Source organism: Anabrus simplex, chromosome 1 (genome assembly GCF_040414725.1).
Source record: "Anabrus simplex isolate iqAnaSimp1 chromosome 1, ASM4041472v1, whole genome shotgun sequence".
In the NCBI taxonomy this organism is placed as follows: Eukaryota; Metazoa; Arthropoda; class Insecta; order Orthoptera; family Tettigoniidae; genus Anabrus; species Anabrus simplex.
In genome coordinates, this window is record NC_090265.1 from 452,454,562 (window position 1) to 452,477,694 (window position 23,133).

Here is a 23,133-nt window from a genome sequence, read left to right on the forward strand (position 1 = left end):
GACTACAGGTTATTATCCGCGTGAGAAAAGCCATCAAAAATGTGCCATGCTCGTCCATTAACAACCGGTGTAATCACCTGAATGTTGAATGCAGGCATGCATTGTGTCGTACAGGCGTCAGATGTCAGCTTATGGGATGGAGTTCCATGCCTGTTGCACTCGGTCGGTCAATAAAAGGATAGTTAATGCCGGGTGTGGATGACGCTGGAGTTGTCATCCAATGATGTCCCATACGTGTTCGACTGGGGACAGATCGAGGGATCGAGCAGGCCATGGCAACATGTCAACAAACTGTAGAACACGTTGGGTTACAACTGGTATGAGGGCGGGTATTATCCTATTGGAAAACACCCCCGGGAATGTTGTTCATGGATTGCAGCACAATAGGTCGAATCACCAGATGGACATACACATCTGCAGTCAGGGTGCGTGGAATAACCACAAGAAAAACCACAGGAAATTGCTCCCCAGTCCAGAACTCCCGGTGTAGGTCCAGTGTGTCAAGGCCGCAGGCAGGTGGAAGCAGGCGCTCACCTAGCCTCCTCCTAAGCAACACACGGCCATCACTGGCACCACGGCAGAACCGCCTTTCATCGGAAAACTCAACAGACCTCCACTCTATCCTCCAATGAGCTCTCGCTTGATACCAATGAAGTCGCAGATGGCGGCGGTTTGGGGTAAGTGGAATGCACGCCGCAGGGCGTCTGGCTTGGAGCTATCCTTCATGTAACAGATTTCGAACCGTTCATTGCATCACTGTGGTGCCAACTGCTGCTCAAATTGCTGCTGCAGACGCAGTCCGCTGCACCACAGCCATACGCTGAATGCGGCGGTCCTCCCTCTCGGTGGTGCCATGGGGACGTCTGGAGCCCGGTCTCGTTGCGAGCGTACCTTCTCATGACCAATGCTTCCAGCATGCATGCACAGTGGAAACATTCCTGCCAAGTCGTTCTGCAATAGCATCGAAGGAAAATCCATCTTCACGTAGCCCTATTATATGGCCTTGTTCAACCACAGTGAGCTGCTGATACTGGCCTCTTTGTCATTGTAAAGGCATTCTTGACCCACTTGGTCACTCTGTCCAATTTCACAAGTAACTAATGCTCTCGTACAGTACAACCTGCATTTAAAGCAAACCTGATATGTGACGTCATGCGCCCGCTACTAGCGCTATGCTAATGCGATTTGCAGGAAATTTTAATCAACGTCATCATTCAAATGTATAAACACGCCTATCAATGTTTGTTAATCTAACACAACCCCTTCAAGGTGTTTGGATATTTTTTTCTGCCAGTGCATGTGAAATGTAGGTTGTTCTTAAGGACAGAAAATGTATTAAAATAATACAAATATTTTAGTGGATTTATGACTTTTTTTTTCTGCTGTTTTTCATCACACCAACACAGACAGGTCTTATGGTGATGAGATAGGACAGAGCTAGGCCTGGGAAGGGAGGGACTGTGACAATTTGCCTGCTGAAAAAATGGGTATCCATGGAAAGCCATCTTCAAGGAAGGCTGTCAACGGTGGGGTTTGAACCCAATATTTCCCGAATGCAAACTAACAGCTACACCCATTGAACTATGTAGCTAACTTGTTTGGTATAGGTTTTTGACTATGTATGAAGTATGCATTTGATTTCATCAGATCTATCTTCACCCACAAGTACAGTAAGTGTGGAGTAAGATGAACATGGGACATAAACACAGACTAGGCACATGAGCTACAAGTATAACTTAACCGCTATGATGCGTAAATTAAATTTTTCTTCCAGTATTGTACATACCAAAGCAAATCTTTTTCTCACATACACACACAAACAAAAACCGAAAACAAACCTGTGATGCAATGGTCCATTAAAAACCTTGGCATACCAAGCCCAGCCAAATGGCCTGCAGATACTGAAGTGTTATGCAATCAGCGTGATAATATCCCCAGTCATACTGCTTGGCATTTGTAACTGTGTCTACTCACTATCTTATCAGGCAGCTAATATGTTTGTCTCATGAGGCCGAGGGAATCTTCATAGCTGAGTATTAAAGTTCCAAAATTATCTCAAACGTAAAAAAAAAAACTTTCTTTTCTCTTTAGACTGCTCCTTCTTCATGCAATAAAAATCATTCTACATTATTCATCTTTTACTTTTTACCAGTCTGATTCTTCAGGAACTTTCTTTTGAGAGGAGTTTCCTCAGGTCCAATCAGCTACATAAATAAGTGTAATACATCACTTGTTCAACAACATTCTGCAGCATTTCTAACATGCTGACATACACACCCTTACACTAAGCTTTATATAATCAATCATACTTTAAGTGCAATTATGTTAATAACACATTTACCCTACATAGGTTTATATGACTGTCCTTGATTGAACATACAGAATCATGTTTTTAAAGATTTTTAAAAATATGAGGTAGCCTATATTATTATAATATGTTTTTAAGGCTGTATATATGTTTTTTTGAATTGTTCTGACTTCATTAAGTAGCTGAAGATGCACCAGAAGATGAGGTGAAAATTGTCCTACTTGACATAATTTTATTTTCTGAAGTGAATGCATTGTTTTAGCAGTGGACTTCTCTCAAAAGAATATTTACATGATATAGGGGCTTTCAACCATGAAATTTAATTCATGCAATTGTATTCTTCTTCAGTGTGTCAGTATCTGCTGAAATAATTGTATTAACTCTGCTTTTATTTATTTATTTATTTATTTATTTATTTATTTATTTATTTATTTATAGAACTACATGGTTTTCTAGACCTAGACTTATAAACAATATGAATTCAGCCCCATGATTATTTTGAAAATCGGACTAGTACATCTCGAGAAAAATTAACATATTCAAATGTGCTTCATTTGCCAGCCGGGGGCTGCCTTGTTCAATGTGCACCACATATGAAACATGAGCTAGCTGTTGACATACAGAGTTCCTTCATCTCCTTCTGACAGCTACATATTCACTGTACTGTGCCCATAAACACACTGCTAAATGGTATGATTTAACATCCTTAACATCACCAAAGGTAACAGATAAAGAAAAAGATGATATGCGATTGGTTTCCTATCCCACTTCCCTTTGTCAACCCTTGTCCTTTTCTGTTCCCAAAGGTATGAGGTTTGCAAAGCCTACAGAGTCCTTCATTTTCACGTCCTTCGTGGCTGTTCTCTTTCTTCTGTTCATTGAATGTAGAATTTCTCATATATATTCAAAGAGTGCCTTTATCAACTGCAGGTGGAATAAACAAATCTTTATCTATTGGTGAAAAAGAATGATTACAGCTGTAATTATCAAAGTACTAATGTAGCCACCCATTCTATCACTCTTGTTAAGTCCAATAGCCCTCATTTTTGTCAGTAGTCTCGAATGATCCATGCCACAAATCTAAAATACCTGCTATATCTTGCTGGTATCCTGCAAATTGAGCCTCACAGGAATAACCTTTCCTAAACCCTAACTGCTTTCTATTAAACCAATTAGTAATTTCACAAACATTTCTAATACAAAAGAATGCTTTCTCAGAACTTACAGGCAAAACATATGCTGACTGGCCTGTAACTATCTACTCTATTTTTATCCCCCTTTCCTTTGTACATTGAATCTACCATAGCAACTCTCCATTTATTTGGTATACCTCCTTCATGCAAACAGTAATCAAATGAGTACTCTTGATATGGTACTATATCCAAACCCAATACCTTCCAATAGTCTATATCAACAGAAATCTTATCAACTGCAGCTACTTTTCTAGCTCTCAACTTCAACTTAAAAAAAAAAATCTTTATTATTAAAAGTAAATTTCAGTACTTCACTAGTAGTCACCTCCTCCAACTGGACATTATCTGTAGGTCCAACTACTGTATATTACTGTACTGCTGACTAAATACTTCTGCCTTCTATAAATCCTCACATATACACTTCCCTTGGTCCTTTATGACACCTGGAATCTGCTTCTGCCTTGAGATACTTACACAAGCCCTTCCATTTTTCAGTAAAACCATCATGTTATTGTTTGCTGACATTTTTGCTAAAATCAATTTTCTACCAAGTTTCTTCAATCTCTCCTTACTTTTAACCACCATTCCCAACTATTTCTTTCTAACCTACACCTCCTTTTTAAACTATATCTCTAATATACCATTCCTTGCCACCTGTTTTCACACTCATCAATAATTGCTTGAAGTCCATCCCATAGCCTGTTTACATTTTTTACTCACAATTTCCCCACTGATAAGTTTAAAAAATATTCCCTCATTCCTCTCTTATCAACCACATGCTACTACTTAATAGTCTTACTTTTACAACCTTTCTTCCAACACTTTTTTTAAACAATGACTAAAATGGCTTAGTGATTGTTTATATCATCTATCACTTCAGTTTCTCCATAGTGCTCATCTGGTTTTTATCAATGCACTGTCTAGAATATTCTTCCTTTTATGTGGTTCCATTACTTTCTGATTCAGTTGTCCTTCCCATATTAACTTCCGGTACCATTTGTTGGTCATGCTTTCTGTAATTTGCATTACCTTCCCAGTTAACATTTCGTAAATTAAGATCACCTGCAATAATCACGTTCCTTTCTCTGTCATTCCCTCCATAACTAATTATGTTATAAAATAATTCAGTGTCAGAGTTCCTCCCCACCCACCCTCTTTGTACACCTCAAAATCATAAAGTTGCCTATTATCTTTAGATATGAGCCTTACACCTAGAATTTCCTTTTTCTCATGATTAACCTTCTCATAGCTTACAAAATTATCTTGAATACGCCCCTTCCTTTTGATTCCATATTGTTCTGGGAGAATATTTCTGCAAATTTTCTTTTCTGCCGTGATTCAACTCCTATTACTATCTTTATGTGTACCCTTTCGTTCCCTTGATACAGGGGGTTTCTTTCTGGCGTCAGTGCGACATTCCGAAATGTGACGAGGCAACAGCTTGTGATCTCGGTTCTTATACCGCTTTTCTAATTGCAGGTCCTTGTTGATTATGGTATTAACTATTGAAACAGACATCTCCAAATTACGTGCAACAGGAGGCAGGGTTACCACCCGAGTCAAAGGCCTTCACTTTTCTCATCACTTCTGGTGTACTGCTGGTGGCTGGTCATGGATTTGCTTGCCTTTTCTCCTCTGGAATTAAGCCCAGTTGGCCTTTGCCTTATTTTATTCAATACAGGACTGATCCTGTTCTTTGATTTCAAGAAATCATGCTTATTGAACTAGAAGACTCCTTACTCCAGAAGATCCAAAAGGCACGGCTGAAGTGGTTTGGTCATGTGAAAAGAATGAGTGCCAACAGGTCTGCAAGAAAGGAGTATGAAAGAGAAATCAGGGGAAAGAGACCGGTGGGAAGACCTAGAGAAAAATGGACAGACTTAGTGAAGAAGGATGTAGAGGAGAGAGGTCAAGATTGGGAGCAGATTGTGAACGAAGAAGGGTTCATGGACAGAACAAAATGGAAGGGACTCGTAATACCACACCTGTGAAACTGGAGTTGGTCAACGATGAAGAAGAAAGAAGATTCTTATTGAACATTCCTTGGACTGCAGAATATTTGCTTTATGCCCCACTAACTACGTTTACGGTTTTTAGAGATGTCGAGGTGCCAGAATTTTGTCCTGCAGGAGTTCTTTTACGTGCCAGTAAATCTACCGATATGAGGCTGACCTATTTAGGCACCTTCAAACACCACTGGACTGAGCCGGATCAAACCTGCCAAGTTGGGGTCAGAAGGTCAGCGCCTCAACCGCCTGAACCATTCAGCCCAGCTGTCTTTAGATCAATGTCAAATTTGCTATGAATATAAAATAAAAAATTCATCAACATTGTCAAAATACAATAATTCAGACCTAAAATAGAATGGTGAAGGACTACATAGTAGATTTGGTATCTTTTCACCATTCTAATCTAAAAAAAAAAAAAAAAAAAAAAAAAAAAATTGTTAAATTATGTTACTGACAGTAATATGGTTTTTAACACCCTAACTTGAATCTGATTCAGAGTTTGAATTGAATTAAATCTTCAAAATTTAAAACATTGAGGAGCATGAAACACAAAGCGTCAACCAGAATAAAATTGTGCGTGCACCTGCAGTGCCATAAACTCATCAGCATCGACACAGATTAATATGAGTGGATAGCCAAGGTGTAGGATTGAAATAATTTAATTATGGACTAACACCATATTTGCTAGTTTTAAATGATGAAGAGGCTTATGGGAGGAAGTAGGTTTATTTATAATTTGCTTTATGTCCCACGTACAAAGTTAAGTCTAGTTTGGGATAGGAAAAAAACTAGCAGTGGGAAGGAAGCAGCTGTGGCCCCCAGCATTTACCTGGTGTGAAAATGGGAAGCTGGAAGAAGTTATGAGATATACTAAATTTTTATAATATCCTTACAAACAGTCTGAATACAACTGCATCAAACATAATACAGATAGGTCTTTCAGAGTTGACAGCAAATTAACTAAGCACCATTACCATTGTGGCCTCCTCCAGATATACACACTTTGAAAGCAACTCTAGCTCTCTGCATCTCTTCCACCTTAGGTTGAATCCACTAATCTCGAAGTAACGTACCCTTTTCTATTAGCCCTACATAAATCCACTACCAAACAAGGTTCATATGCACAAATTCATCCACTGAATTAATTTCTAACTTATCTTTATCTACTCCGTGTAAGTGCCTTCCTGCCATTGTGGTAATATTATGTCTATTGCTTCCAGCTTTTAGATAAGTTATTCCGATATAGCAAAAAAAAAAAAAAAAAAAGGCAATGTAAGGATAATTCTGTCTGGTTACTCCCTCCTTTCTTACAAAATGCTGTTGATTGTAACTGTGAGCTTACTGTATAAGCTTTGGTACATCTTGATCATAAGTACTTGGAAATTACCCCCTATTCCAGCTTCGTATTCTCAACCCAAAATTCATTTTCTTAGGTTTCATCTCACTAAACATCAATTTACTCTTGAAATTTCTAATTTTCATATCATCTTATTTCTTTGTATGCTCCCAGGTATTAGTTTTCAAGTATTTTGTTTTTTGTTCTATGTCGCACCAACCCAGATAGGTCTTATGGCAATAATAGGATAGGAAAGGAGTACTAGTGGGAAGGAAGTAGCTGTGGCCTTAATTAAGGTACAGTCCTAGCATTTGCATAGTGTGAAAATGGGAAACTACGGAAAACCATCGTCAGAGCTGCCGACAGTGGGGTTTGAACCTACTATATCCCGGATGCAACCTAACAGCTGCACGTCCCTAACCTCACAGCCAACTCGCCTGATTTTCGTGTTTTCAGCCCAATCTACCATTAAATGGGCCAACTTGCTTACTACATTTCCATCCAGATGAATCCATTCCTGCTATTTTATACCTTTCATTTAAATATTCATGTAAAGAATGAGCAATATGAGTGAAAGATTACAGCCTTGTCTAAATCTTGCAACTATAATGAATCAAGAATTCATTCCATTTACACGTTTCACTGAAGCCTGATTGTCAACACAGATGCCTTTGATCGACTCTAGTAACCTACCTTTGATTCCCTAATTCCTCAGCATGGCCAACGTCCTTTCTCTTGGTACTATGTCACATGCCTTCTCCACATCTATGAAACACAAGCATAACTGTTTATTCCTCTTGTAGCATTTATCTATTACTTGATGCATACTAAAAATTCCGGTCCTAACAGCCCCTCTGTATTTTCAAATTGCATTGAATTTCAGGCAACTTACTTCCCACCAATGACCGTACCCTGTTTTCTAAAATCACCTTACCTGGGTAAACTGATCAAGGAAATATCTCAACAGTTGTAGCAATCCTTCCTGTTCCCTTGTTTGTATATTGATGCAATTACTGCTTTCATCCAATCAGAAAGTACTTTAATAACATTTCAAGCTAATTCTGTTACTCTATGATGTCATTTTGTCTTTGTTTTTCCCAAACGTTTCACCATTTCAGGTCAAATTTAATCTATTCCTGCTGCTTTATGACAATGAAGTTCATTTACCATCCTCTCAAATCCTTGAGAATAGTTTCAATACCATACTTGTTCTCCTTCCCATAAGCTCATTTGTTTTACTAACTTAAAGAGAAAGATTTCCTTTTACATTGACAAGATACTCGAAATATTCCTTCCATCCATTCAGTGATTCCCTAGGATTTACAAAATTTTTACCCAAAAATGTTATAATTTCTCTCTTCCTTTGGAAGATTCTTTTATTACAGACAAGAACTCATTCCCTGCTGCCTGATGTAGCCTTTCCAGGGTGTTTCCAAAACACTCCCATCATTTTTTGCTGGACTCTGCAGTTACCTGTTTGGTTTTACACACCACTTTCCAGGATGTTTCTCCTACAGCATCTCCATTTTCTCTTTCTATATCCTTAACACATAATTACTGTCTGTTCTTTGGAACTTTTCACAGGTAATATCAAAATACTCCTAACTTCCTCATTCCAGTGATCTTCCACCCTTATCTGCCTGCAGACAGACTTCTGCATTTCTGATAAGTGGTCTGCATCATAAAAATAAAAAAAATTCTTGGAATACACATACATTCATAACAGATTTCCTCAATTCAAATTCACTTTTGAAATAGTCCATTATGGATCTGGTATTCCTACCCTCCCATGTGTAGCAGTAAATAACCTTATGCTTGAATAATGAATCAGCAACTACTAAACCCAACTAGCCCCAAGTCTAAACTCTTTCCACTCCTAAAAGAATCCCATATCTTCCCCATATTTACCCAATATCCACCTCCGTAGTATAACAGTTAGTGCTATTCGCTGCCATCCTTGGGAACCCAGGTTTGATTCCCAGTACTGCCAGAAATTTAAAAATGGCAGGAGGGCTGAGATGTGGTTAAAACCGTACATGCAGTTCACCTCCATTGGAGGTGTGCCTGAAAAGAGCTGTACCACCTCGTGTCTATTAGGACAAAAATTTGCTTTATTTAGCCATTTTGTTTGGATACCTTTCAGCTCTATCTTAATTCCTTGTATCGGAACTACCTATAAACAATATTTTACCTTTACTCTTGACTGACTACATCATTAAGAGCCTCATAAAAATTCCACTTCTTTTTCATCTGCTCCTTCAAATGGAGAATATAGTGAGGCAATTCTAGTCTTAATTCTTGCGCCCACCAAATCTCCCCACATTATTCATTCATGTTGTGTGTGATGGTCTTTCTAAAAAAAACATCACTACTCTATGCTCTACCTTTTCTCTTTTAACATCAGTTAAGGACACCCAAATAATGTCCTATCTCTCCTCGTTACATCCCTTTAATACCCAAATGTCATTAATTCCCAACAGATCCAGACATATCCTCTTGGATGACATAATCTTGGAGGATATTCTCTTCCATGAGCCTCGTTGATATTGATAGCATCTCGTCCATTATCATTTAATTTGCCAATGTTTTCAAGGAGTTTTCAAGTAGGATTCTGTAATTCTCATAGGTTTAAGGATACATACATACATACATACATACATTATCATTATAGACTGTTATGCCTTTCAGCGTTCAGTCTGCAAGCCTCTGAGAATTTACTAAACGTCGCCACAATCCTCGATTTGCAACTAGTGTTGTGGCCTCATTTAGTTCTACACCTCTTAACTTTAAATCGTTAGAAACAGAGTCTAACCATCGTCGTCTTGGTCTCCCTCTACTTCTCTTACCCTCCATAACAGAGTCCATTATTCTCCTAGGTAACCTATCCTCCTCCATTCGCCTCACATGACCCCACCACCGAAGCCGGTTTATGCGTACAGCTTCATCCATCGAGTTCATTCCTAAATTAGCCTTTATCGCCTCATTCCGAGTTCCCTCCTGCCATTGTTCCCACCTGTTTGTACCAGCAATCATTCTTGCTACTTTCATGTCTGTTACTTCTAACTTATGAATAAGATATCCTGAGTCCACCCAGCTTTCGCTCCCATAAAGCAAAGTTGGTCTGAAAACAGACCGATGTAAAGATAGTTTCGTCTGGGAGCTGACTTCCTTCTTACAGAATACTGCTGATCGCAACTGCGAGCTCACTGCATTAGCTTTACTACACCTTGATTCGATCTCACTTGCTATATTACCATCCTGGGAAAACACACAACCTAAATACTTGAAATTATCAACCTGTTCTAGCTTTGTATCACCAATCTGACATTCAATTCTGTTGGATTTCTTACCTACTGACATCAATTTAAGGATTTAAGGTTTAAGGATTTCTAAAAATATTGCTAACTAAATTTCTGTGAAGCAGGGTGCTGCCCTTTACATTTACAGTATTTCTAGAGAGAAAATGTTTACTTTAACAGTTTAGGAACCATTTGTGGATTGGATAGCCCTAGCTGGCTGAGGACCACAAGTGAGACTTTATCTGAAACCCTATTCCATAGCAACTGGTATTTTGACCATTTACAAGGCCACTCGCCCACTCCCCATGGTTCACGAACTAGGACATAACTACAAGAAACAGACTACAAACCACAAGTCATTACATGACAATATCCAAAATATCTTTAACAATGATGAACTCCTGTTTATCAACAGATTCTTCGACAAGGATGTGGTTTGCTACCAATTCTTTATTGACAACCCTCAAATAAAAGTGTAGCAGAATGGAAATTATCCCCAAGAGTTGGTAAAAATCGATTCATCAATACAATATAATTTGCAAATGCAAATAAAAGGGTGCATCTTCTAGAAACAGAGGATGTTTTACATTAAAATATCACAAAATGAAACAGACACAGTAGATTTGTAAAATCAACATTTCTACCACAAGAACAGAAATTGCAGCAACAGAAGGGAAATATATTAGATGAGCAAAAATAGTTGTACGAGGAAGCTGCAGGTATGTGGTTTTTAAGATCACCTTTGGGGTTGAGGTTGATAGACACGTAAGGAGTCATGACAAAAGACAAAAATTGGGAGTGAAATCAAGTATGGCTGAAGGGATTCAAAGCTGTCATGATAATTGGTATAATCAGGTTAGATGAATGTCATTTGATTGTCTACCATACCATTACTTTATCATCCTAATGGGAGGCATAGATATAGAACAGTCAAGAAGAATATGGACACTGTAATATTGGTAAAATCCTTAAATTTTGGAGCAGGATATCCAATCCACGAATGAGAATATGAAGATTATAATCATCAAAAGAGTTACAACAGAGAAGATTTAGAATCCAGGCTATACATTATGTGCTTTATCAACATCTTTCATAATACAAACTTTTTTCTTCTAAGTAATATGATGTTGCCAACAAAATATATAAAATGTACCCCCATACTTTAACACCACAAAACCTATGAATGGGTAGAATTTTTTTTTCAAATTTCACTAAGTCAGTTCCAGAGCTATCTCAGAATTATACTGTGAGCAGAATTATACTGTGAGAATTTCTGAAATAAACTGGTATTGAAAAATAGGATAAAGAACAATTTATTCCATCACTTACTTATTGCTATCCATTTCCACGAAACTACAGCGTGGACTCTTAACAGGTACTGGAATTTTACTCTTTATTCCTGCAGTTGGCAGTCTTTTGTTACGTTCCTCAGTCTCCAGAACAGGGGAGAGACATGTTGAATGGCGGCGAGAAAATTCCTGTAAAAGGAAAGGGAACAGGCCATGAGTCCCTGATCTGGCCTGTATACACAACATAATTAGAATAAGGAATAATTATATTTCAATCAGTAGGAACAGTACTGCAACTATTAACATGAATACCTACACGAGTTCCATGAAGGTGGATGGGTAGGCAACAAGGGACTTCAAATTTGAGAGAGAAAAATATGAAGCAACTAAGTTACTCAAAATTAGCTGCAATGTTCATCTCCTATAAGGACAATGTTCTTCTCAAGATGAAGGAACTTGTTTTCAAATCATTGATAGAAATTAAGCAGTAACAGTGAAATTTCCAAGATAATGTTTAGGTATTTCATCTGATACATTTTATCCAATCTACTTCATAAAAATTGTATTTGTTTAACTTACATACAACTATTATTGTCTTAAGAAATGCTTGTGTAAGAATTTTCCTGTAAAAGAAGTTTCTTTAAAAAGTCTGTAAATCTACTAATATGGGTCTCTTGAATTAAAGCACACGTAGTACAAAGCTGTGCCAGAATTTGAATCTAAAACTTGTGCACAGAAGCTTAGTGCCTAATCAACTCTTCTATGGAACTGGAAATGATTTCAAAACTTGGGAATGAGTGATATAAGACTGACAATAAGGAAAGGAGGTAAACATTCACTTTAGTCTTTAAAAAAACGAGAAAAGAAAATTTTAAACTCCTAGTTTTACAAAATTAATTTCCATTTTCCCATATATGCAATCAAAGTTAATCAGACTGAAAATAAATTTTATAAAAATCTTCTTTCATTTGCAGAAATAGTCAAGATAGTCTTTTCCAGATAAAAAGTACAGTACCTTTAAAAATTGAGGATGTCTAGGTTAAAAAATGGCATTACCTTAGGGCAACCAAGATGTCTTCATTTAATAGGCAGGAAATTTTAAGGGAAATTTTCCCAATCTAAAGAAAGGAATTTTCCATAATAGGAACTCAAAAATGGAGTTGAAGTCTAAACATTACTGACTTTACAAAGATCTGGTTCTCTTTCTGTTACATTGTAAAGAGGTTTTAATTATTGATGTAAGTTCATATATGGGACTAGGACATCTCTTAGCATCAGTTGTGAGGGTTCTCTCATTATTTTGCTTCTTTTGTGCTATTTACACCATTCAAATTTCTTCAAGTCAGCACATAATATTATTGATATTCATCTTTGACTCAGCATGTACTTAGAGGCAATAAGCTCTCTCCTATCCCCAAGTTCACAAATTATTTATTTCCAGTGTATAGTTTGGATATGGTAACCAAATTTCTCCAACTTTCACTTCAATAAAGAGTTGAACCTTATAACACTGAATGTAATAAACGTTTGACTCAGACACATTATCTTCCTTCTTAGAATAATAATGAAGTTTTTCTTTAAAGCTCTGCTAGAGATTTGCTCCTCTCTCTTACTGTAATATAGAACGTAGTTACAGTCGTCACCACCAAAATAACACCAAGCATCTAGCATTCTTAGACATCATCACTAACAATGTTAGCCCGAGTTATGAAATGCCTAACTTCATAGTACAATATTCCTCGTATCTCTGGTCAAGTTCTGACATGGTAGACTGCAAGTATATAAAGAATTCTAGCCTAAAAATAAATCCATGGTATGATCATTTCAGAAGTACCTGCAGTACTTGATCTGCTACAAATTATTTTCATATTTTCATCAGAAATCAAAGTAAATTTAAGGAAAGAGACTGGCTGGTTACCTTGTTGCTCTCTGTTGTCCTGCTGGTAGTAAGTGCTGTGCATTTTCATCTGGTCTTTTCACATTAGTTTATTATAAGAAAGATCTACCAGACTAAGATTTTGAAACTACACTCAGCCCATCGTTTTGTTCTGACATGGTTGAAGGAGATCAGTGCAAAAATTTTGCTAAATTTCTTAGGAACAGAAAAATCAGAGACCAGGAAAAGAACAGGAGCAATCCTGCTACCGTGTGTGACAGTACATACTGCGACTGTCTGACCGAGGATCAGGCCGCCAGTACCAAACCTGACAAACTATGGGAGAACCAACAGCTAAGGGCAGAAGAGTTCTTCCTTAGGAGGCCTGATGAAGCCTTTATGTAGAAAATGACATATAAATCCATCAAAGTGCTGCTGCCTTGTAGGCATGGCAAGGAACTGCCAAAGGCTAAGGGAAATTACCCTGACAGAAAACCCTCTGTAATATTAGGCTTAGCAAGCCAACTGCACCGAGGTAAATGAATGTTGCTTTCAAAAGTGAAACAAGCCTTGGATATAAATGTTAAAATTACCTGATATGACAATTCTTCAAGCAGCTCACAACATTACGACAGCCAACAACCCAAAGCTCATCAGAAGTGCTGGAAGAGAGACATATTACCCAAGAAATAGCTCAGAATTGGAACCCTCAACTCTTGCTAATAAATGTGAAGAACTTTTAGACCTTATGGACAATAGCAAGCTTCGGATATTAGGATTGAGTGAGACAAAGTGGAAATGCTGTAGAAAGATATCTCTGAGAAACGGATATATTGTACGTTGTAGTGGAGTGGGAACATGAGTGAATGCAAAAATGGAGTTTGTCTCCTCCTTCACAAAGATTTTATGGACAGATGTCACCTATGAGAACGATAGGATCATCCAGAAGAGATTACGAGATGGAAATGTGCATCACACTTTATTTCAAGTATAAGCACCTCAAATAGGATGTACTGCAGATGAGAGAGAGGAATTCCTTACCAAATTTGAAGATCAATTAACGGAGGAGAACACCATAATTATGGGTGATCTGAATGCCCAAGTTGGTAAAGGGAAAGAAGGTTGTGAAAACATCTTTGGACGTCATGGCTTTGGGAACAGAAATTCCAAAAGAGACAGCTTGATTGATTTCTGCAAGAGAAACAACTAAAGCATACAGAACACATGGTTACCAGAAGAGGGACAGTCATAAAATAACAAGATACAGTTGGGATGGAAAGTTCAAGACTATGATAGACTACATCATCACTCCCAGTAAGTGTCTAGATAGTGATCATCGGCTATTAATAGCTGATCTTAAAGATGACCATGTCACCAAAGCTATGTACACAAAAATGCCAAAGATCGAGACCTGGTAGTTGAAGGACTCAAGAGAAGATAAAGAAATACCAAGCAAGAATAACAACAAATTCACTCAAAACTGCGATTAGAGGGGTAGAAGAAGAATGGAACTTGTTCAACTCTTCTAGAGGAAGCTGAGGAAATCTGTGGGAATACAAGTGTACAACCTATAGAGAAGGGAACGCCTCGGTGGAATGATCAGGTGAAGACAGCAGTAAAAATTTTTAAAAAATGCTGAAAAGAAAATTAGATCAAGTAAAACAAAAAATTGGGTGATAGAAGACATGAGGTAGAAATTGAAGAGCAAGCACAGGAATAACGGACCAAGAAGTTGGCTGTAAAATGACTGATCAAAGAAGAAAAGAAAGTGCTGGGATGACTTCACTACCAGGATAGAGGAAGACTGCCAAGGATGTAGGAAGCTACTATATAAAGTAGTAAAAAGTAAAAGAAGTGAACATGTAAACATCTTTGTGCTGGAAACAAATGGGGGTAGTTGATAAGAACAGACTAAGCATCAAACTTTTAAAATCAAGCCAGAAATCTACTCTGGGACTGCAAATTCCCACAAAAAGCAAAAACAATTCTATACCACACCTACTTTGTACTGATTCTCATATGTGGTTTAGAGACATGTACTCTACTAAACAATGACTACAGCAGAATTCAGGCAACAGAAATGAGATTCATTAGAACTACACGAAAGGACAAAATCAGGAATGAAGTAAACAGGAAGGTAGCTGGCATTGATGTCGCCATTACCAGTGTAATAAAGAAGTGTAGACTTCAGTAGTATGGGCACATTATGAGAATGACAACTGCAATACCTGTCAAAAAATACTTTGAACTTACTGCCCAAGGAAAAAGACCAAGGGGAAGGCCAGGGAAATACTGGATAGACACAGTGAAATCACCTGTGTAGGAGAGAAGTCTCAAATGGAAAGATATCCTGGAACAGAAGATGTATGTAGACAGGAAGAGATGACAAGTGCTTGTACACCATACCTGGGAAACTGGAGTTGGAAAATGATGATGATACTATAATAGCACAAAGATGTTATGTTAATAATTGCAGGGAAGTATAATCAGTTGATAAGTACTACAGCATTAATATAGGGATGAAATATTAGAACAAAACTTAAAATTTATAAACCCTTGATGTCTCCATTCTTTATACAACTTGAAAGGCTACCCAGCCATACACTGGATGTACCATGAGTAGCTTACAACTAAGGACACAGGTGTTTGACATGAGAGGCAGTGCACCTGTTCAAGAAATTCAACTAATATGGAGGAGTATATTGTCAGACTGACCCTACGACACTTCAATACCTGCAGAACATATGATTGGGTAGCAGTTAATCTCGGCAAGCAAAGGCTCTTAGTGAGCTATATGTGCCATGGTGGGGTTTGAAATGATAACCTTCTATAGGTAATTTTTCATCTTCTGAGATATAAAAAGTACAGTAATAGCATTTAAAACTACAGGTTTTGGTTATCTTTGGTTTGGATCCTGCCACTGATCCAAACCATCCTTAATGATTCTCCTTCCCCTGGATACTTCACATTGACTTTAGAAAACTGCTGCAATGGCACCTATAAGTAAACTGCAGGCTTCTTTCCCAATCTCCTCCCAAAAAAAACAAGGATTATACATTTTTCAAACATATTATACACAAAAGAGATGTCAAACAAAGTTATAAGTTTAACCCCTAAATGGAAATCAGTGAACACTTTGTAATTTAGTTTATTAACTAAATCTGTACACAAGATTAATTCATATGGACTTTTGAGTCAATCACAAAGTAGAATTAATACTCCGTTATTAACACTTTTCCACACTGCACAAACAGCATTTACATACCAAATATTAAGGGAGTGCATTCACACTGTTGTTTTTACAAAAGAAAATTTATGTAGTGTGTATAAAGAATTATAATAATATGCCGGTAAACCAAACGCTATTAAAATCACACTACTTTACCGCTCAGGCATATCCTTAAGTCAGTGGATAGGGGAACACTACGAGAAGCAGGCCTGAGTGGAATATCCTCCAATATAATCTCCAAACCAATAGATTGTAGACTTTTCAATGCTGGGACATCCTTTCTCCAGGGGTCATAAATACAGATGGCATAAGGTCAGTTATGAGTGAAGAACCCAATGCCATCTATAATAAGGAGGAAGACTGCAAAATGGAAGACAGATGACGGAAGGGGCAAACCATCAACTGTGGCTACTGTTCTTCAGTGGAGTGCCCACGAGGAGTTAGCTCCCCATGTTAGGAGAGGCCTGAATAACTAATGACATTAGTTCTAAACTGTAACCTACCAGGCGAGTTGGGGCTATGCGGTTAGGGGTACACAGTTGTGAGCTTGCATCCGGGAGACAGTGGATTCGAACCCCACTGTCGGCAGCCCTGAAGATGGTTTTCTATTTTCTCACCAGGCAAATGCTGGGGCTGTACCTTAATTAAGGCCATGGTCGCTTTATTCCCACTCCTAGCCCTTTCCTATCCCATTGTCACCATAAGACCTATCTGTGTTGGTGCGACGTAGCAAATAATAATAATAATAATAATAATAATAATAATAATAATAATAATAATAATAATAATAATAACAACAACAATAAAAGTAATAAACTGTAACCGATGTCAGGTTTTGGCGACAAATTGGACAGCTCATCTGAGTGTCATGACAGGTGGGCAATGGCTAATGGTTTATGGGTGGAACCAGCTAAAGAAGATAGTCCAATGGCACAACTACTTGTTGCTACACTGAACTTGACCGGACACAGCTAAGAGAATTAGCAGAATTGCAAAGTAGATGCCGTGTATACAAGGGACATGCTGGAAAGGGCAGAAGTCCTATGACATCAGTGATGGATACAAGCTTATTTACCATGGGCTATTTAACAACAACAGTTTAATTATCAGCGTTACACAGGCTTACCCAGCCATCTCACCGAGGTCCATCAATACTCTGGCTGTTTAGAGACCATCATCATAGCATCCCAGCTCATGACCTGTGTATCTTCTCTACCTAAGCTGTACAGATGGGTTGTGATAAAGTAGAGAAATAGCCATTTTTGGATACAGGTAAAAGACCAAAAATGTGCTTTGGAGGACATTATTCTTCTCTTTGATGACTTAAGTAAGCATGCTGGTTGTCCCTAGGAAGGGCAGAGCTGCAGTGGAAATGGTTTTATAATGCAAAATGATGGCCACTAAGTCTTTGAATTTTGCTGAAGCTAATGATCTTGCCATTAGCAACACACGTTTCAAACAACAGACCAGCTATCTCGTCCAAGCGGCGACTACAGGAATTAAATATTTCATTCTCGTTCAGCGACACAACTTCCTCCTATAATGGATGTCACCTGACCGTCGTGTAACACAACATAAATAATTGCAAATTTCTAATTTAAAAACTAGAAAGTTTTGCAAGATAGGCCCAGAGAAGGTCATGTGAAAGAGGCTACAGGACTAGAAGTTAGCAGTCACCAAATGCATCACACTCCATTCAATAAACTGACCACAATTCTACTGTCAGAGCACTAAAGATATTCCTGGGCATTACAGGAGTAGAAAAAATACAGAATAGACAAACAGGCAGGGGCTATAGATAAGAAAGAGTGCAAGAGAAGATGGCCTACAAGAACAGTTATATTCAGAATGAGACATGCTGATGGCTTCTTGGAGAGCTTTCCAGTAAAGATAAGCATGGATCAAGGCTTAGCATTCTCACCACCGGTCGTCATACTCATTATGGGCAGCACTTCAACAGACTTGCACTCGATGCATTCCCAGGACATTCCTGTACGCTGATTGCTCCCTAATGGCAACTACCACCAGAGAGGAACTCCAGTGTTGCATCCAAACATGGAATGGGTGCCTCAGTCAATTTGGCTTTTGTTCAAATGTTAAGAAAATCCATCAAGGTCAATGGTATAGACCTAGCGAAAACTAACTGCTTTTGGTACATAGGATTTCAGGATTTCATCTGCAAATTGATGGGATATTGATCATGAAGTGTGGCTAAGGACGAAAGACATGCTACATTTGACTGGATAAAATAGTGTTTGTCGATCTAAAAAGCTGACTATTCCTACAGAAAAATGCTAAGAGGAAGAATACTTAATTGAACCCTATTGCTACAATCAGTATGCATGAATAATACAGCATTTATTTTCAAACGTAAAAGTCAAATATGTTATTCTTGTTGTAACACAAGGCACATTGAAGAATTAACACTTCTTGTCTTGTTGCACCAAAATATCATACTAATGGTAGTAATGTAGTAGTAGTCTGTTTAGAACATACCAGGCGAGATGGCCATGCAGTTAGGGGCACACAGCTGTGAGCTTGCATCCGGGAGATAGTGGGTTCAAACCCCACTATCGGCAGCCTTGAAGATGGTTTTCCGTGGTTTTCCATTTTCATACCAGGCAAATGCTGGAGCTGTACCTTAACTAAGGCCACGGCTGCTTCTTTCCCACTCCTTGCCCTTTCCTATACCATTGTCGCCATAAGACCTACCTGTATCGGTGCGATGTAAAGCAAATTATAACCAAACAAAAAATTGTTTACACGCATACATTGTTTAAGTACATACATACATACATACATACATACATACATACATACATACATAGTCATAACTTTGGGAATCAAAAGAGTTAAGAAAATGGAAGTTTTCTTGGTAGAACACAACAAGCAATCATATGTCAATAGACTAACAGTTGTACATAAGTAAGACAAAGCCTCTGTCTGTCATATCTAAAATAATTGCAAAGCTTTGTGATCATGATAAATATTTACTGAATGATGATGAGATTCAATAGATCTGGCTGCTGGCAATGTTGAAAAAGCACTTTTTAAGTATTAAATAATGTTATGAATGAAATTAGATGGAAAACAAATACAAAATTTTCGTCTTCAACATATCTAAGTTTTATCATACCATAGCAATTCAAGCTGTTGCTGAAGAAAGCTACCCCAAAATTCATTTTAATCATGGTATATACAGTTTTCTATTTCCCAATGATTGAATTAATTGATTGATTGTTCCAGAATTCATCCTTCTCATCCTCTGTACAGCCAGTTTGAAGAGCGTAGCGAGATAAGAATATGGACAACTATTGATGAGTCGTCAATCTTGATAGACATGAACCTATCCAACACTCTGCTGACACTTGTGATGATGTTGCAGTAGTGCAGGTCAACCGCTATTGTGCCACACCATTCTGTGCAGTACTTGTACCATGGTAGACTTTGTAGTTGTGCCCAATTTCTTTTGCTTTTGAACTCCACTTGGTCTCCTATACGCAGGTAATATTGACAATATAATATATATTATTTGATTGAACTATATATTTTTAAAAAGTCAACTTGTCATGTCTTAATGCAAAGAGATGAGACCAAGGCAGTAGAGAGTGGAAAGTATCTCATACAGCGGGCATGGCCAGCTGCTGTAGACACCCATCCCCATGGCCATGCATCTGTTTTTGTTTTGCTGGAGTGAAAAGATTAATATCAACTTAAATACTGGGCAGCCAACTTACAAATTTTGCACTTATGTATTTTTAAATCATTTTTTTAGCTTTGTCAATTCTGTACACTTCTTAACTAGGATAATTATGACTTAGTCCTTTAATTTGTGAGCTACACATCTTCATTAAATGATGTTTCTTTTTTCTGGAGCTGAAATTTTACTAACAACCTTTTCTTCTCATATAATGGTACTAGCGCTTTGCCTGCGGCTTCGCTCACGTCATAGTTGAGGTGTATCTCATTATATTATTTTATTTCCCATTTTCTTACGAAGTCCACCGAACCAACCTCATGCATTCATGGACTTTCGTAAGAAATGTAAGACATGAACGTAAATGATTTGTTTTCCCGTCCCGGTTTTGGCCAGAATTGAAAAGTTTCACGTGTATTCCGAGTTAGCTGTTAAATGAAATTCTCCTGTAATAATAGTAGCTTCTATTATTTTTTTAACCCCATCACACGTAATCTAGTGCCATTGCACAAATTAGGTGGTTGGAGAATACGTAACATTACAGGTGCTCCTACTTTCAAACGAAGTTTGTGAGATGGGAATCCTGGAGGATTAAGAGTATTTAGGAATTCTACTGGATAATTGACAGCATCGTCCATTTGTAATACTGTGTCGACCGATTTATACTCTATTTCTTCTGCATCAAAATATGTAAGCAATGCCTCATTTAATTCATTAGCCGTCTCATTAAAATCTACAAAAATCCAGGATCTTGATGAACATTTGGCATTAGACTGCCTATGGAATGCTAAATTTGACCTTGTACTTTGAAAGTTGGCATAAAGCCGGGTTGGATGACTTGTTTAGCCCCAAAAGATGTCATCTGAAAACAACTGCTATGTTTTCTAATTCGATCCAAAAAATGACCATGATCTGGATGGGCACCCATTAGTAACTGTACAATGGTCCAGGTGGGGATTAGAGTGGTGGCAGCTAAACCTTGCCATAATCGCAACACAAAGCTGGTGTTTCGTCTTTTCACTTGAGAGTATAGCAGAATTGGCATTTATCGATCATTGTACCAGTGGTTATCAAGCTGTTATCTTCCTAATTAATTTCAGGATGGTAAGACATCCCGGAACGAAACTTAATTTTACATGGACGCAATCTTCTTTCTTTTAGGACCCCAGGGTGTTGTTGCTCATATCGCATTTGAATTGTCCTCTGATATTTGCGATTATTTTGCTGGTGTGTAGCCGCTGCTGCTCAATGAAACTCGGGATTATTTTTCTGGTATGTCGGTGCCGCTGCTCTATGAACCTTAGGGTTATTCTTCTGGTAAGTGTCCGCTGCTACTCTATGGACTTCGGGATTTTTCTTTTGGTATTTACTTCCAGCAATTGTACGTGCGGAAGGATTATTCTGTAAAAATGTGGCTGCTGTTTTTTTTAATTGAATTTTTCTCGTAGCATTTGAGTATTGAGTACAACGTTTTTCAGAAACTTTTGTAATAACGAATGAAGCACTTGTTTCTTCGCACAGACATTCATATACAGTACTTCAAAATGTTCGTTAGAGAGATTACCAGTAAATCACGATCTCTTTACGGGATTAGCTTCATCACTAAATGACCAGTATAACTTTTGATCACGATAAACTTCTAAGCGGAATGGAAATATTTTGCCTGCTGCCGTCAACTCACATGCTCCACCATAAGTTGAATCTTCTGACTCGAAAAGTCGGCACAATTGAAGAGGATTAGTTATTACCAAGATGATTTTCGGAAAAAATGGAGACAACTTACAAAACTATAGCTTTACGAACTTCATTATGCCGTAACTGAGTAGAATATAAAATGTAAGAAAGAGATCTAAATAGACACGCACCTTCACCTACAACAGAAACAATGTTATGTGGCAACACTTCACCATTATTGTTTAGACTCTCTCCTTGAAATATCACACACCAGTACGTTGAATCTTCTGATATGAAATGTTGGTACTCTTCTGAGGAGGAATAGTTATTAGCCAGGATTGCCAAGGTTCAAACGCTTATTGCTCAAGAGTTCTATCACACTCCGGTCTCTCCTTCGTCAATGTGAGTGACATATCTTCGAACCATAGATAGCTTTGCTAATGATGCATGCGCGCGCCGAACTGGTACTTCTTTCGCCTAGCCTGTTTTACCAGTTGTACGGATGAAACAATTAATTTAAACTGTAAGCGGCTGCATAATTCACTGACAAAATATAAAACTGTAATAAATCTCATTGATAAAACAATATTCCTGTGTTAAAAGAAGGCCGCCAACAGGCAGATTCGAACCTGCATTCTTGCAGTCTGTAGTCTGTTGGCTTAACCGATGCGTTATCAGCGCAGCGTCAGATAGCTTTTCATGAATTCACTCACGAACATTCGTATATGTAGGCCTACATACTGTTAATTGTATTTTCTTTTCTTTAAGGATCTGGTTTATCACCGTCTTAAAATACACGGAAGCGGAGTGAATTGTCGCGTACCCTTTTATGCTGGAAAGTGACGCGGCTATTTTTAATTGGCAAAAGCGAAAGATTCATGCGCGCAAGGGAAGTATTTCATCTGGAAAGTCTTGAAAATAAATATATTTCTTTTGACTTTTCAAGAAATGCAAGATTTTTGCTGTACTACTGAGACGATTTGGAAGACTGAATGAATATATATGTAAAATAGTGTTCAAGAAAAGGGAGATATTGAACACAAATGTAAAATCACATATCACCCCTTTAAAATCTGAATTTTGAAAATCTCTTTAAAATATTATTTATGATATATGAAAATAAATATCTGAATGAATGTAAGTACAATATTTTTCACGGAAATGGAGAAATTTGCCAAAAAGTAAAATCACATTTTTCACCCCTTTAAAATAGGAAGTTTTAA

At 37.8% G+C, this 23,133-nt stretch overlaps 1 protein-coding gene across 10 annotated transcripts in view; it reads right to left on the bottom strand.

The window, feature by feature from the left end:
- Asator (tau-tubulin kinase asator) overlaps positions 1 to 23,133 on the bottom strand; it is a 500,954-nt gene that overhangs the window by 47,762 nt on the left and 430,059 nt on the right. For 7 of the 10 annotated variants that reach the window (XM_067135211.2, XM_067135210.2, XM_067135205.2 and 4 more), the window contains one exon: positions 11,475 to 11,665. The exons of 1 other annotated variant lie outside the window; for it this stretch is intronic. In XM_067135211.2, coding sequence (XP_066991312.1) covers positions 11,475 to 11,665 — 191 coding nt within the window. Of the gene's footprint in view, positions 1 to 7,539; positions 7,612 to 11,474; positions 11,666 to 23,133 lie in introns of all 10 variants that reach the window. 2 more of the 10 variants (XR_010858479.2, XM_067135206.2) reach the window with 2 other exon arrangements.